Here is a 16,001-nt window from a genome sequence, read left to right as displayed (position 1 = left end):
ATTGTGCCAGAACGCCCACCACACACCAGCTTACTGGTGTAGAGGAGACAGAGTGATGAAGCCAATCAGTATATGATTAGGAGGCCATGATGGACAGAGGCCATTGGGCAAATTTGGCCAGAATGCCGGGGTTAAACCCCTACTCTTTTTCCGAAGGACATCCTGGGATTTTTAATGACCTCGGTTTGATGTCTCAGCCGAAGGACAGAGCATAGTGTCAGGATATTGGATAGTGACAGGATAGTGTCCCCATCACTATAAGGTGTTAGGACACACACAGACCACAGGGTGAGCACCCCCTGCGGGCCTCACTAACACCTCTTCCAGCAGCAACCTAGTTTTCCCAGGTACTATCCAGGCTCAACCCTGCTTAGCTTCAGTGAGCAACCAGTCTAGGGCAACAGGGTGATATGGCTGCTGGCTTTTATCCCCGCAAAGGGCAGAGACACTAACCAGATGATGAAAGAAACAAAACAGGATAATCTGACTGAATGGTGAGATCAAAAGCAATACATGCCATGAAATACAGACTTACAATTAAACAATGCTTATATGCACTCTTCGATACCCGAGACTCCCATTGGGTTTTTGATATCAACACAAGAATGATCTGTAACATATCTGAAAGAATCAACTAACAAAAGCAGCACAATGAGACTTGATGAGAAAACACAATGCAAACAGGGTTAAGAGGACGACTGGCATCACAATGATACATAAAATCCAGATAAACACTGCTTCTGCATGCTCCGCTCTACAGAGCCGGTGGTGTTGAATTGTGTCAAGTCTTGTCAGTCGGCACTGAAATAATAATAAACGGGATATTAGTTTTACTATGAAAAAAACAAAAAGGTATTTACATACAAAACTAATTTCTGACCTTATCAGTTTCAGTGACAATTTAAACATGATCTGGACATAATCTTACCTGAAGTCTTTAGATCTATACTTACACCACTGCAGATGATGCACATCCGTTGATGATGATATTACATCCTTGACATACTTTAACAGTCAAAATGAACTAGTGAAACAATACTTTGGAGAGTTATCTCAGAAAATGACCTGAAAGAAATACCCCAAATTCCTTTTAAATAAATATACTACGTTTTTTTTTTTTTTTTTACTTTAACTGCACAATAGTATTTTCAAATCATTAAATGTTAAATGTTCAGTTGTAAACACTTCTTATGTTATCAAATAATAACAACAATAATAATAATTTGGTTTTTTTAACCATATGGAAAAACCTTGAATTATAATGTATATAATCAACCACATCTGTGAATTCTCAGATTTAGCAAACACTAGTCTTTTTTTATTTTTTCTATAGAGAATATACACTGAACAATAATATTGTACACAATATTATAATACTGTGTGTGTAACGGTCACCAGCTGGAGTGCCCTTGAGTGCCACCAGAGGGCACTCCACACCAGACTATCATATTTCACTCACACTACATTTCCCAGAACTCACTGCCCGGACTCATTGTCATTGATTGCATTCACCTGTATCTTATTACCCTGTTAGTCTCAGCCTATTTATACCTTGTACATTCATTCATTCCCTGCGAAGTCTTGTTTGTGTTACACTGCATTTCTGAGCATTCTCCTGGTTTTATTGTCTCTTGGTTTTGGATATCTTGCCCTGTTCCCTGGATTACTCTCTTGCCTCTGGTCCCTGCCTGTTTTGTTTCTTTGTTTGTTTCTTTGTTTTGACTGCCTGTCTGTGTATGACTCTTGCCTGTACATCTGATTACGATTCTGGATTGCCCCATACAATAAAGCTGCATTTGGATCTCAACCTTCGTGTCTCGGAGCGGTTCGTAACAGAGTGTGTGTGTAAATGGTTTATTCACTTGATATTGAAATATTTGTACAAGACTCTAAATAATTATATCGGCAAGCTCCATCAGATGGTAATTTTTTAACAAGAAGTTTTGATAAGCTCTATAAAAAACTAAACGAAAGCCATGAGACTTCAAAGTGTAGCAAACAAGCAGTCAGCCTTTAGATAGCATTAATCTAGTTATTTTATTCATTCATAAAGTGACAATCTCACCTGGAATTAGACTCTGAATCCTCTTATAAGACTCAATATGCGATTATGAGCTGTTAATGGTTATCATCCTCTTTCTAGCCTATGCGTCATCATGTCACTTAAAAGGGAAAGTGGTTTACATTGTCCAGATAGGAAAACCGCTCTGCCATTAGGCTACTAAGCATGAGGAGACTGATTAAACACTGTCAATACATTTATTTCTAATGGCAAAAATGTCTTCTTTATTGCATAATATGCTTCAATCTTTGTAGGCTATTTGATTTCCTTTTGAAAACAACAACAACAACAAACCTTCCTGATTTTCTCTAAAATGTTTTGTGTGACAAAGAGAAATCCCACATAATATTTACCCAATGTTCCTGTATTATTTTGTTTTATTTATTGTTTAAGAATTATTATTCTCTTTTTTAGACAAAATATTTTACCTAGTATTAACTTACGTGTCATGTTTATGTTTCTACTTGCCAGGTCAGAAATTGAGCGAGACACTAACTTATATGAGTTGTAAAATTCCTTTCATAGTGACCTCAGGCATGCAAACACAGGTACAACTGGGTGAACGGTATAAATATGTAACGTTAGCCTATGACTGAAAAAATATATAAAATCACAAGCTTAGATATATCAAAACTATTCCCTTTTCTACCACAGTTTATTCCAATGATCGTGCTGAGAAGACTTGCCTAGTTGTATACAGTTACCGGAAATAATTTAGAATCCCTTTAAAAAAATACAGTGCTACATAAGAAGTTTGAATGCATTATTGTAATAACACAACTTGATTCCTCACACACACACACACCAATCTGCGTACTCACTGTCGCGCGCATGCGCAAACAGAATCAAAATAATGATGCCGTGGCTCGTCTCCGTTGAACAGTACTTGATGGGCGGGGTTTATGGAAATATCAGCCAATCAGAGGGACCCACGATCAGTGAACATGATGTCTGCTGGCCTGACAGCTATGCGAATGTCCAGTGTGTCTTTAGGAACTTTATACATTAAATCAGTGATTTGACGGAGAAAAGAAGAAAACATGGTTGCTATAAGCCCAGTGGCGCACAAATTGCTAAGCTACGTTCCTTTTTTACTAGTTTTGATCGATCTTCGATACGAAGGTAAGTGGTCAATGCTAGTGCTGGTTAATGATAATAAATGTTTTTTAACCAGGTTTGTAGTGAACTATACGTTCGTCTTCATGACAGTTGTTTAGAGAAAGTGACTTTGTTCGTTGTTCTTAAAATAAACTCAATACAAAGTCAGTGAGAGATGAAAAATCCTACATATGGAGTACATATGGAGAACTGTCACATTAGTCCAGAAACGCAGCTGAGCATCCAGCTACCTGTCAAGCATTTTTTTTAACCTTAATGATGATTATTGTGGGTTATTCATTCAATAGTATATATATTGTTTACTGTTTTTTCCTATTTTACTGCTTTAAAGTCTTTATTTAACTGTTGTTTAAACACTGTGGTTCCACTGCAATAATAAGTTGACACTGTTGCACCTAACTAAAATGTTTACTAATCTAGTCTACTCGACTCTATTGTAATTTACTCAAGTGGAATCTACTCCATTCTAGTGGACATACTATGCCATACCAACTTTAATGTGCACTACACTACTTTAGTGTACTCTACTGTCTACTACTAAATACATGATGCAGGTATTGCATGTATACCTTGTTTTACTGTCTGGTTCATTCTAGACTTCCAACATATTTTCTTTTCACATGTATTGCAGGAGTTAATGGTGGGAAGGATGGTGGTGTTGAGAACCATCTGGAGATGGGGAAGAAGCTTCTGGCCGCAGGACAGCTGGCTGATGCTCTATCTCACTTCCACGCTGCTGTTGGTGAGTACTGGATCTTTTTACATGACAACCTAAATTAAATCTTGTGTGTAATTATGCAATGTCACATTGTTTTCCACAAAATGCCACTTTGATGTAAGCAGTGTGTCTAGATTTATTCATATATTTATTTATTTATTTTGATTAATTATCAGACGGTGATCCCAAAAATTACATGGCATACTATAGGAGAGCAACTGTTTACCTAGCAATGGGAAAGTCAAAATCTGCACTACCAGACCTCAGCAAAGTCATTGAATTTAAACCAGATTTCACATCGGTGGGTTTTCAGAATCATTTCACACTGTAAAAATATATACAGTATTTTTAAATTATTTACCAAAACCTGTTACCCAGAAATGAACTAGTGTTTCTTCTTAATCCACAGGCTAGGCTTCAGAGAGGAAATCTACTGCTGAAACACGGCAAACTTGATGAAGCAGAAAATGATTTCAAAAGAGTGGTGAGTGACATTTGGTTAGCATTAGAGATGCACCAATCAGACACAAGCTGATCCTTATTGGCCGTCTTTAACTTGTGATGAAGGGTAGGCTAGTGCTTTAGGGTGTATATTTAAAATATCTTCATGCAAGGATTCACACACATTGTGGAAGTCACACCTATTTTATTAATAATGCCATATGTGTTGACATTTCACCAAAATGTGAATTGTTTTCTGTAATTTTACAGTGTGGTGTATTTTGCAGACAGCATGTGGTTTAATATTTGTAAAACTGTGGTGAAAGTGGGTCTTTGAAAATAAGTATTGCAGATAAGGTCAGTTTTTTATATAATGCTAAAATACAGGTTATTGGTTTTGGCATAACATTTTCTGATCAGTGCACTTTTAGTTAGCAAGCATGGCCACATAAGTTCTGAGATCAATCTTTGTTCATCTTTGCCAATTTTTTTTTAAAATGACTATGCATTCTATATCTCATATTAATATATTAATTGTATCACCTATGAGGAAACATAATATTTAATTTAAGTTTCCTGTTGTGCCCTCATCCTTCTCCGGAGTATTCTTAGTTGGGTCAGTCAGCGGGGTATATAACCAGTCTAATACTCCAAAGGCTTCATTTAACCTGCACAGTGCACACCTGAACTGTTGTGCTGTTCGGATACTTTCTACCTGTTCATGCTCTTAAGGATGACATATTTTTTCTTTCTTTCATCCAGCTCAAATCAAACCCAAGCAGTAGGGAAGAGCAGGAGGCACAGAGCCTGCTGAAGAAATCTGATGAAATTCAGAGACTGGTGGCCCAGGCAAAGAGCGATTTCAACCGCCAAGACTACGGCTCTGCCACATCACACCTTGACATCATCATTGATGTGAGTTAACCTGGATCAAGCTATTATCTGTAACTAAAACTGAAACCATAAAAAAAAAAACGTTCACTTGAAACAAAATAAACGTTAACTGAAATAAATATTAAAGAAAAAAAGTTTATAAACTTATTCTATTTTAGCTAGTAGCCAGGAGTGAGTGAGTGAGTGAGTGAGTGACAAAAACACAGAACAAAATTACTAAAACTTTAACTAAAATTAAAGTAAAATATAAACATAAAATCTCATTCAGTATATTAAAAACATTATAATAGTATATCAATGATACTAAAATAGCAGTGACCTGGATAATGTCCCTCCCTTTATAAACATGATAGTTTGTATTGACCCTAGAGGTTCCTGTAGGTGATCCATCCTGGTTTTGTCCTGGTGCAGAAAATGATTGTTTGTGCTCAATAAGAGCACTATTTGTTCAGAAAATTTGCTTTGCATGAACTGAAAACAGAACAAATATCATATTAAATGTCAACAGCAAAGGATTCATATTTAAAATACAAAGCTAACAATGGATTACATTTGCTTGTCCTCCTCTCAGACGTGTGTTTGGGATGCGGACTCCAGAGAGATGCGGGCCGAGTGTTTCATTCAGTTGGGTGAAATGGGCAAAGCCATCAGTGACCTCAAGGCCGCTTCAAAACTCAAAAGTGACAACACTCAGGCTTTCTACAAGCTCAGCACCATCTATTATAAGCTGGGAGACCATGAGATGTCCCTCAAGTAAGTCAACATGTGGTTATTAATGTATTAAGTCTGGGAGTTTGGAGTGCACAATATAGGTCTACACTGTAAACTACCTACATTGTTTTAATAATAGTATGTGAAATGAACTGCAAAGATGAATGTACATACTGTAGCTGCCACACTATGTCTAAAGTGAGTGACATCCTGGTTATTTTGAATCTCTAGTAAATGTTTGGATCCAGATTTAAGGGTTTATTTTTTGTCTGCAGTGAGGTGAGGGAGTGTCTGAAACTGGACCCAGATCATAAGCTGTGCTTCAGTCACTACAAGCAAGTTAAGAAGCTCAACAAACAGATCCAGGGTGCTGAAGAACTGATCCAGGAGCAGAAGTATGTCTCAAAATATTTATAAAACTAACATCAATAATAAGACTAATTACACGCACACACGTCTGGGATCTGTAATATTTATGTTTTGAAAGATGTCTCCTTTGCTCACCAAGGCTACATTTATTTGAATAAAAAGACAGTAAAAACAGTAATATTGGGAAATATTATTACAATTTCAAATAACTTTTTTATTGTAATCTATTTTAAAGTGTTATTTAGTCCTGTGATGGCAAAACTGAATTTTCAGCATCATTACTCTCGTCTTCCGTGTCACATGATCCTTCAGAAATCATTCTAATATGCAGATTTGGCTCTCAGGAAACATTTCTTCTTATTATCAAGGGTTCTGATTAATATTTGTGGACAACTTTATATATTGTTTTGCAGAATTCTTTGAAAAGAACATAATTTATTTGAAAGAGAATAGTCTTTACTGTCAATTTTTGATAGATTTAATGTGTCCTGGCTAAATAAAAGTTTTTTTTCTTCTTTGATTTAAAGAATAAAGTTACTTTATTTGAACTTGTGAATGCGCATTCATCGATTGACAACTAAATGGTTGTTTTTCTAAATCCACAGGTACAGTGATGCAGTTAATAAATATGAGTCCGTTATGAAGACTGAACCAAATGTTCCTCAGTTCATACATAATGCCAAAGAGCGCATGTGCCACTGTTTGTCAAAGGTGAGACTGAGCTCCACGACCACAAGGTGTCGCCGTCTACCAAAGCGTACACTGCATCTGTGTGTAAGTGATAGAATAAGGTGAATATGTTTTGGTTTTATTCCACAGGACCAACAAACTGCTAGAGCCATCTCAATGTGCAGTGAAGTTCTGAATGCAGACCCTCATAATGTGAATGCTCTGAAAGACAGAGCAGAGGCCCTCCTCCAGGATGACCAATATGAAGAAGGTAGCATGTTTACTTAAAAAAACAACACTTTAAAAAAGTTGAATAATTGTAATTATATATTATTAATAACTTAGTCATATTAGTTAATACATAGGGCATGCAGTTGAAATATGAATGGATAAATAATGGAATATAATACATTTGCTAATTAAATTAAATTACTCATTCATATTATCAGCAATTATTTTCTGTGATTATAATTTCACTAAGACCTGAAGAATTGCCCTTACGTATGGCAATAAAAATTTAAATGTTGTCTGACAGAGATATAATGGCACTGTAAAAGCTTTTGAAAAGCTCATTTATTTTTACGGTTGCTGTATGTTCATGCTCAGCAGTATTGTATTTTTTTATTTATTTTTTTATTTTATTGCTTTAGAATCAATTAATTGGCTTCTTTCTCAAGATTGCTCTTAAAATGATCAAGTGTGGTGACGGATTTGTTCTTTTGGCAGCCATTAAGGACTTTGAGAGTGCTAAAGAACATAGTGAGAATGACCGGCAGATCAAGGAGGGTCTGGAGAGAGCACACCGGCTCCTCAAACAGTCCAAGAAGAGGGATTACTACAAGATCCTGGGTGTGAAGAGGTTAGATAAACAGATGATGGAGAGTTCTACTTTGTATTTTCAATGCAGTGGCCTAACACTCATTTCGAAATGAGTAAACATTCTTATTAAACTGCTGTGGTTGCAGAACTGCCCAAAAGAAAGAGATCCTGAAAGCATACAGAAAGTTGGCGCAGCAGTGGCATCCAGACAACTTCCAGGATGAAGAAGAAAAGAAAAAGGCAGAGAAGAAGTTTATAGACATCGCTCAAGCCAAAGAAGTTCTCACCAATCCTGGTATGTTTTAGTGCCACATGTGGTGTACTTTACACTGTTGTTGTTCGGTTCTATGGTAATTACGTCTTGTTCTTCCGTTTCTCTGCAGAGATGAGGAGTAAGTTTGACCAGGGCGAGGATCCCATGGATCCAGAGAGTCAGCAGGGTGGGGGACATCACCACCACCACTTCCACGGTGGCTGGGACAACTTCCAGGGATTCAATCCTTTCGGCTCTGGGCCATTTAACTTCAAATTCGGTTTCAACTAAGGCTCGGCTAAAAGGACCTAGGGCCTGAATATGTGCTGGAATCAGCCAATAGGAACTGGCACCTTCTGAACCTTCCCACAGGCACGGTTCTGACATGACAAGCGCCTTTAAACAGGCTGTCAAGTGATCCCGCTTGCTAACTGTTGTTCTTTGAAGCACTTCCTCTACTTTCAGGGATCTTACAATCCAGAACGCAAGGTTATTCTCCAAGCAATGTCTATACGTGTTGAACGTTTCATTCTTGAGTATAATATGTACATAGAAAATGATACTATTTTTCTATGAATCGAATAATGATGTAAATAATTAAATAAAGAGAGACGAATGCTTATTTAAATGAATATGTTCTTTTTGCCTGGTTTTAGACACAACGTAAAAAAGACAAGTTGACATAAAAATATCACTTTATTCCTGAGAAAATCCACATCCTTGAACATCAAGGCATAGAAACAAACATGTACAGAGACAATAATGTGATATAACAATATAAATAAAATAGGGAATGTAAAATATCTGCCTCATTACCTGGGATACAGAGATTGTTTTGTGGATTGGATCTGCAGAGTTGACAAACTTTGTCAGCAGTGAATACAGTAATTTGAATTCACATCTCCCATTATAGTTTAAAATTGTGTATGGTTTATTTAGGAAATAAATATCTAAGAGCTCTACTTAGTAGTATTCAGTATTTCAAAATATCAAGGTAATTAATTTATGAGACCTTTGTTATAAAGCAACCATTTGAAATCTCAGGTACCCTTTATTTGCAAACACAGACTGATAAACTATGGTGATGGAATATTTACAGAAAATGTTTACAAAAAAGGCATTTACAGTCTTCTCTGGAGGAATGTACACAATATTGGCATGTTTTTCCTCTTATAAATACTACAGATATACACCAGTGCCATTATAAGTTCGTAGACTGGCCAAAAATATCAGATAACACTGCAATTTCTTTACTACTTTTAGTCAACAATTTATAAAAAAGGTATGTCATGTATACAGTTTACATCTTGAAGTCAGAAAGAATTCAAAAAATTATATGCATAATAAAAATGCTTAAGTCCATTATTATATTTCCTCAGTGTTCCTGTTGTGGAAAACATCTCTGTATGGTAGAGTTCAAGATTCACAGGAAGTTTTGGTGCAAACGCCAAGAACTAAAGTTCCTCACGTCGAGTGCCTGTTAAAATACAAATGATGTTCAAGAACTTAATTAATCCCAAGGCTTACTGACAAAAATATCGTCATTTTAGTGATGACTAAGTCTTACCTGTGTGCTGTGGTGATGGTTTACCCTGGGTAATTTTCTCCTCCTGGTCCTTCACCTGTTTCAGAAACTGCTTTATCTCATTGTCATACTCAGACCATTCTGGAACAATCCTCACGGCTGCACTCAGCTTGGGCTCTTTGGTCTTTGGGTTATTGCACTGCAATAAATCAACCCAAACAAAACAGTCAATTGTGGTGGTAAAACACTCCCTTCCACATTTTTCAACAGTTCCTTGAGTGGCCTTATTTAATTTCCTGAGCACTTCAAGTGAAAACTGCCAATGCCGTTCGTCTATAATAAAGCTTGATTTTACCACTTTCATGACTTTTGAGTCATTAAGCACATTTTTACAACATAACGGCACTTTCGTTGTGCCACTGGCACGGAAAGTAAAAAAAAAAAAAAAAGTTACGTAAACTAAGAAATGACGCCAAAATTAAAAGCACACCACATCTAAGCTCAAACTGGTTACTTAACTTTTTAGCATTAAAGCATAATCCTCAAATGGTTACGATTATGAGAAGAACCATATATTGTCAAACGTGTCCACATTTTTCACTGGTAGGGCTATGGGCTATTGATTTTTATTTAAAGTTCTGCAGCAAATTATATTATTTATTATAATAGTATATATATTAGTAAATTATTGTCAATGAATTGATGTAAAACCATACACTACTGTTCAAAAGTTTGAGGTGCGCATTATATAGATTCATTTGACAAAGACATTTATAATGTTGCAACAGATTTCGATTTCAAATAAATGCTTCTCTGGTTCATCCTGAAAAAAGATGTATCATCATGGTTTCCCCCAAAATATTAAGCAGCACAACAGTTTTCAATATTGATGATAATAAGAAACTTTTCTTAAGCACCAAATCACAATATTATAATGATTTCTGAAGGATCATGTGACACTCAAAAACTGGAGTAATGATGCTAAAACATTTCGAGAGCCCTAATGGTTTGTTAAGCGTGTCCTAAGTTCTGGGTTCTAATTCGCCTTACTATATTGTTTTTTTCTCATTAAAACCAAAGATATTCATCCATGATTGCATATCAAGAGCAGGGACACTTTTGTGTGCATTTTGTTTTGTGATTTCCCCAGACGAAATAGTGTTTCCGCAACGGCATTAAGTGATAGATTGAAGTTCTCGTCTGTGTGAAGCCACACAGCCACAAGAAAACCCTGCTGCCTTCCAGATCGCCTCTCATTTACCAAACGAAGGAAATGAATACTCTGCTGGTCAACTGGAGATGTTTCATTTGTATTGGGTACATCCGTGCCACGAGACGATTCAAAAAGTGGTGGGGACAATATCGACCCTGGCAAAAAAAAATATCCAACTCCTCCCACCTGCAAATTACACCTATGGTAAAAATATACCCACATGCCACTGAAGCAAAAGACTTTCACAACTAAACTTGGTATACATTAATGAGGTGAGAGCGCTGAATGGAATGCAGTGGTCAACACTCTTCTGAAGCTGAGCGAGTGAGACCAGCCTGTGCTGTGAGCTGCAGCCCTCACACACATTTCCCACACTGCCATCTCTAATGAGACATTTCCCTCTCCACCTCCCAGGAGCAGCCGGCAGGGAGGAAGAGGGTGTAAATGAGACTACTATTTTTGTCGCTCAGTGTGTGTGTGCGTTAGCCATGGTGCGAATGAAGAAATCTGGGTATGATCAGACTGCAGGCATTTCAACATGATATCATCTCGCATGTCGTTTTCAATACAATTTTTCGTAAAATGAAACAAAGTAATTTGATCATTACTGCTAAAATGATAATCTGTGCCAAAAAAACGTGGGGTTATGTTGGAAGATATAAAATATCTAAACTCTAATGTATATTGGTAACACTTTACAATAAGGTCTTGTTATGTTTGGTAACATTAGTCATCTATATTAATTGTATTCATTATCGTGAACTAGCAATGTACAATACTTCTACAGCATTTATTAATCTTAGTTAATTCCAACATTTAAATTTTTTTAAATCAAAAGATGTGTTAACACTTTATTTTAAGGTGACGTAGTTACACATTATTACATGTAATTACTACAGTAATAACAGTAAATTATGCATAATTACAAGTAACTAACCCTAAACCAAAACCCTAACATTAACTCTAGTAAGTACATGTAGTTTATTAATATTACTCTTATTTGAGTAAGTACAATATAACTACGTCTCCTTAAAAGTTCAAGTAACCAAAGTTGTATCTGTGAACATGAACATTTATTAACATTAACTGACTAAATGCTGTAAAAATACTGCTCATTGTTAGTTCATGTATGCTAACACATTAACTAATGTTAACAAATGAGACCTTATTGTAAGTTCTAATAAGAATTGTTACATGTATATAAAACCCATGCAAATTCATCAACTTGTTAACCCTTTTAATCCACAACAAATGCAATTTAAATCTCAATCACTTGTGTTCAGGTTGGTCATGTAAATTCACCACATTGACCATCTGCTTGAGTTCTTGCCATTTTTTGCCCACAAAATGTCGGCAATATGACAGCACCTTCACATTTGAAATAGTTATATAGATCGGTCTTATTTTGGTTTCCTTTTACATACCATGCTAAAGTTTCCTGGATTTACTTACATGCTCATGACAGTATTTGACAGTTTTTTTTTTTTTTTTACTCTCCCCACCTTCCAAATGGGTCTCCCATTCTTGTTTAGCTGTAGCATGTTGCTAGTGCTAAAAGATAGTGTGGTGTGAATGCATACTAACCAGATCTATGGTCTTGGCTGTAGCTTTGGAATTGTCATCACACCAGGTCTCGCACCACATCCACTCCTGAGGTAAGGACTTGATGGCTACTTGATGGATCATGTTGTTGGGAAGGTCCTGTTAGCATCAAACCCCAAAGAGAAACATTCAAATCACATTAAAGTCCTTCCCTAGTTGTGAACATTTGGCTGTTGAGCGATGTCAAGCTAATACCTGGTCCAGGTTGGACAGACTGTTGGGATCTTGGCTCAAGGCTTGGTACTGCCCTCTGAGCCGGTCTCCAGCTGCAATCTTTCTGAATTTCTTCAAGTCCACCACATATAATGCACTGGATGATAAGGGCCACATTTATTGAATATTACATCTCTCATAATATCAGATATTCGTTCAAAACTAAATTTAAAAATGTTATACCATTCTAGAATTTATCTAGAATTTTGAAGACGAAAGTGATATTCTCTATTTTCAATGTACAGTAATGTGATTTGTCTAAGTCTAACCTGATATGGTATCTCCGGTGTCCAAGATGGGAGGCCCAGTAGCCAGTCTTCCAAAAACGGTAGCCTTCCATTTCTTTCCGGCTGTCGCAGAATGGCGTGTAGCCGTACGGGGCGCCCTCTAGATCCAGATCTCTCAGCTCCTTCAAATCTGCCCTGACAATCTAAATATAAAGCATTCACAGGGTCATGTTTTGTAATTAGAAGATATCACTATTTGCTTATGCGCTAACAATGAATTGTTGGCCTGTGAATTCTTTTGGCTGGCGTAACGTACAAAATGCCAAACTGTAAGACGTATTGTTAAATCAGATTCACAGTCTGGAAATTGATGCACATCACCACTATTTTACTACTAAATCTGTCAAAATGTGCAGTATACAACAGAGCACACAGTGCATAATACGGTATTTCACAATGCAATGCTCAATTTGCCATTCAAGTGCAATGGATAAACTGGAAGTAATATGAGCCAATTATTATGCGAGTATATCTATATTATATATCATAGACTGCCAAGACTCAAGATGTTTTAAAGTGAAAATTCACCCAAAAAAGAAGATTCTGTCATTATTTACTCCTCCACGTCATTCTAAACCATAAGACTTTTGTTCATCTTTAAAACACGAAATGAAGATATTTTTAATGAAATCGAAGATATTTCGGTTCTCCTCTTGAAAGTAATTTCTCCAAAACTTTTTTGATGTATTCATAAATACATTGTGAACGTATAAACATAGGAACGGTTTAATCCAAGGCTTCTGAGAGACATGATCCTTTTAATAAGATGAACAGTTTCAATTTAGGCTTTTATTTTCATATAATGCACATACTTGAGGCACATCAAATACAGAAGTTCAATTGTACTGACTTGACGTGCAAGAAAAAAACTCAGAAGATGAACAAAAGTCTTGAGGGTTTGGAACAACATGAGGATATGTCAATGAGGTTTTTTTTGAGTATACTAAACATTTTAAATAAAATGGGATAAAAAAAGCAAAAAAAAGCAAATCAACTGTAATTTTCACATGCTATTTTTACAAATATGCAGCGGGCTAGCATTCCATTCAGAACCACTGTTATTTTTCTCATGTGTAAGGTCACCTGATCAGCATCAACAAAGATGATCTTGTCCACGGCCAGGGGAAAAAGCACATCCAGGAAGAGGATCTTATAACCCCAGATGATTCGCTGCTTTTCTGTCTGCTGGTGAAGCCAGCGGGGCCACTTATACTGGACCAGCTCATACTGGAAACCATATGCCTTCGCCATGTATGAGATTGTGTCCTGTACATGCAAACATGAAAGATAAACTATAGAGGAGGATACACTATAGAAGTATGTATTTGTCAATAATTTGTTCTCATTTTCTTTGGTAAAGATTAGGAAAAATCATTAATTTAATGATTTATGTTGGAGCATGTATTACATAGACTTCTGCTCTGCTCATTGTTTAACATCTGAAAATGAAATGAAATATTTGTATTGTATTTTACAGTTATACTATAAAATAAAATGGATTATTATCATTATTACTATTATTATATTTTCTTTACTGATACATTTTTATTCTAGAGTGAAATATTACAATAGCAATTTTCTTTATTTCATTTATTTAAATTTGAGCCAAATTGGCCCTACAAACCAGCACAAAAATGTATAAATAAATCTGAAATCTGACCTCACTCTAAGATCAAAGCAGCACACACAAAATTGTTATATCTTATAAAATGTAACAAAATAAAAAAATAATCTGATGCCATAACTAAAGTTGGTCAACCCAGCAACTAGGTATTCCTCAGAAATGTTTATTTGCAACTGAATTTTTATATATATTTAAAAATATAAACCTGTGCACACTGGCTTTCAAAAATAACCTAGTATTCAGCCAATCAGACTTGAAATAGTCATTTGAGCCAGCTCTTGCTATTTATGGTGTACAAAATGCATCAGTCAGTCAGTGAACGGCCAGGTGAGAGCAAGCTGGGAATAGAAGCAGTCTTACCTTAAATGAGGGGGAGAGGTAGTTTTTGAGGAACCAGAACTTAACAGGGGTTGATGTGTGTTGAAGGACAGATAGCATCATTATTCTATAAAGGAAAAAAGGGGAAGCAGAAGAAACATGAGGAGCTAAATACAACACTGATGTGGTTTCATTCATACAAGTGGTGATCCTACCTCAGGAAGCGCTCATACAAATGTCCAGAGGCCACTGAGAAAATGTTGAGAACGTCTTTCTTCTTATCGCCATCATCCACACTTGGTCCACCAGCAAAACTGTAAGACATCCAAAATCCAAGTCATCAAAGTCTGCATCAATTAATTTGTTCAAATTTTTTTTTAATACACAGACACACCATATAGTTTAGGGTCCAATTCTCAATAAACTCCTAATTACTGCTTATTAATAGTTAGTGAGGTAGGTGTTAAGCTTAGGCATTGGGTAGGATGTAGAATATGGTCAAGCAGAATAAGGAATTAATATGTGCTTTATAAGTATTAAAAACAGAATATCTTCAGCATGCTAATAAGCAACTAGTTAATAGTGTGAATTGGACCCTAAACTAAAGTGTTACCATATAATTCATTCCTGTTATGGCAAAGCTGATTTTTCAGCAGCCATTAATCCAGTCTTTGGTGTCACATGATCCTTCAGAAATCATTCTAATATGCTGATTTGGTGCACAAGAAACATTTCTTATTTATCAATGTTAAAAACAGTTGTGCTGCTTAATATTTTGTGGTAACTGTGACACTTCAGGATTCTCTGATGAATAGTAAGTTTAAAATAACAGCATTTATTTAAAATGGAAATCTTTTCTAACATTATGTATTTAATGTCACTTTTGATCAATTGAATGCATCCTAGCTTAATAAAATAAAATACAATTTATTAACAGTCCACTGGTAAACATGGACATGGCAGAGTTGTGGATACTGCAAAAAAATAAAAATAAAAATAAGCAGGTTATTAGCTTGATCCTTTTTGACAAAAGTTAAAATAAATTACCGAAAGAGGTAATCTTATTGAGTATACTCTCATTGCTGACTGATTGCTGAACCCCATTTACTGTATGAATGTCACTGAATTAGGTAACAAAACATCAAACCAAAGTAAGTGGCATCG

General features: G+C 36.0%; 2 protein-coding genes and 1 long non-coding RNA gene across 5 annotated transcripts in view; 2 read left to right on the top strand and 1 right to left on the bottom strand.

The window, feature by feature from the left end:
* The first annotated feature begins 2,992 nt into the window (after window positions 1-2,992).
* dnajc3a (DnaJ (Hsp40) homolog, subfamily C, member 3a) lies at window positions 2,993-8,683 on the top strand. The gene is made up of 12 exons (XM_082176390.1): window positions 2,993-3,184; window positions 3,813-3,923; window positions 4,076-4,200; window positions 4,309-4,383; window positions 5,103-5,255; window positions 5,806-5,987; window positions 6,221-6,340; window positions 6,920-7,025; window positions 7,134-7,254; window positions 7,710-7,842; window positions 7,949-8,097; window positions 8,186-8,683. Exons 1-12 carry the CDS (start codon window positions 3,103-3,105, stop codon window positions 8,344-8,346), a joined length of 1,518 nt encoding a protein of 505 aa, XP_082032516.1. The 5' UTR covers window positions 2,993-3,102; the 3' UTR covers window positions 8,347-8,683.
* Window positions 4,394-4,829, top strand: LOC309503675. Its single transcript, XR_014207809.1, has 2 exons — window positions 4,394-4,665; window positions 4,698-4,829. It is a non-coding gene; the product is annotated as an uncharacterized lncRNA (long non-coding RNA).
* A 49-nt stretch (window positions 8,684-8,732) lies between the features above and the next one.
* Window positions 8,733-16,001, bottom strand: part of uggt2 (UDP-glucose glycoprotein glucosyltransferase 2) — a 33,798-nt gene continuing 26,529 nt past the window's right edge. For all 3 annotated transcript variants that reach the window (XM_082176345.1, XM_082176347.1, XM_082176346.1), the window contains 8 exons: window positions 15,053-15,151; window positions 14,880-14,964; window positions 13,979-14,161; window positions 12,878-13,038; window positions 12,591-12,705; window positions 12,378-12,494; window positions 9,623-9,779; window positions 8,733-9,532 (listed from right to left, as the gene is read on the bottom strand). In XM_082176345.1, the coding sequence (XP_082032471.1) occupies window positions 9,510-9,532; window positions 9,623-9,779; window positions 12,378-12,494; window positions 12,591-12,705; window positions 12,878-13,038; window positions 13,979-14,161; window positions 14,880-14,964; window positions 15,053-15,151 (940 nt within the window). In that variant the 3' untranslated portion in view covers window positions 8,733-9,509. The remainder of the gene's footprint in view (window positions 9,533-9,622; window positions 9,780-12,377; window positions 12,495-12,590; window positions 12,706-12,877; window positions 13,039-13,978; window positions 14,162-14,879; window positions 14,965-15,052; window positions 15,152-16,001) is intronic.

Source organism: Leuciscus leuciscus (genome assembly GCF_965113295.1).
Source record: "Leuciscus leuciscus genome assembly, chromosome: 7".
NCBI classification, from domain to species: domain Eukaryota; kingdom Metazoa; phylum Chordata; class Actinopteri; order Cypriniformes; family Leuciscidae; genus Leuciscus; species Leuciscus leuciscus.
Note: the sequence above shows the minus strand (reverse complement) of the source record. Positions and strands in the feature narration are given on the sequence as shown.

Bases quoted from the DNA above. Each gene is read 5' to 3' on its own strand.
- dnajc3a (XM_082176390.1), top strand. From the start codon at position 3,103: ATGGTTGCTATAAGCCCAGTGGCGCACAAATTGCTAAGCTACGTTCCT. The intron at 7,255-7,709 runs GTAGCATGTTTA...TTCTTTTGGCAG, and splicing joins GGATGACCAATATGAAGAAG to CCATTAAGGACTTTGAGAGT. The intron at 7,843-7,948 runs GTTAGATAAACA...CTGTGGTTGCAG, and splicing joins AAGATCCTGGGTGTGAAGAG to AACTGCCCAAAAGAAAGAGA.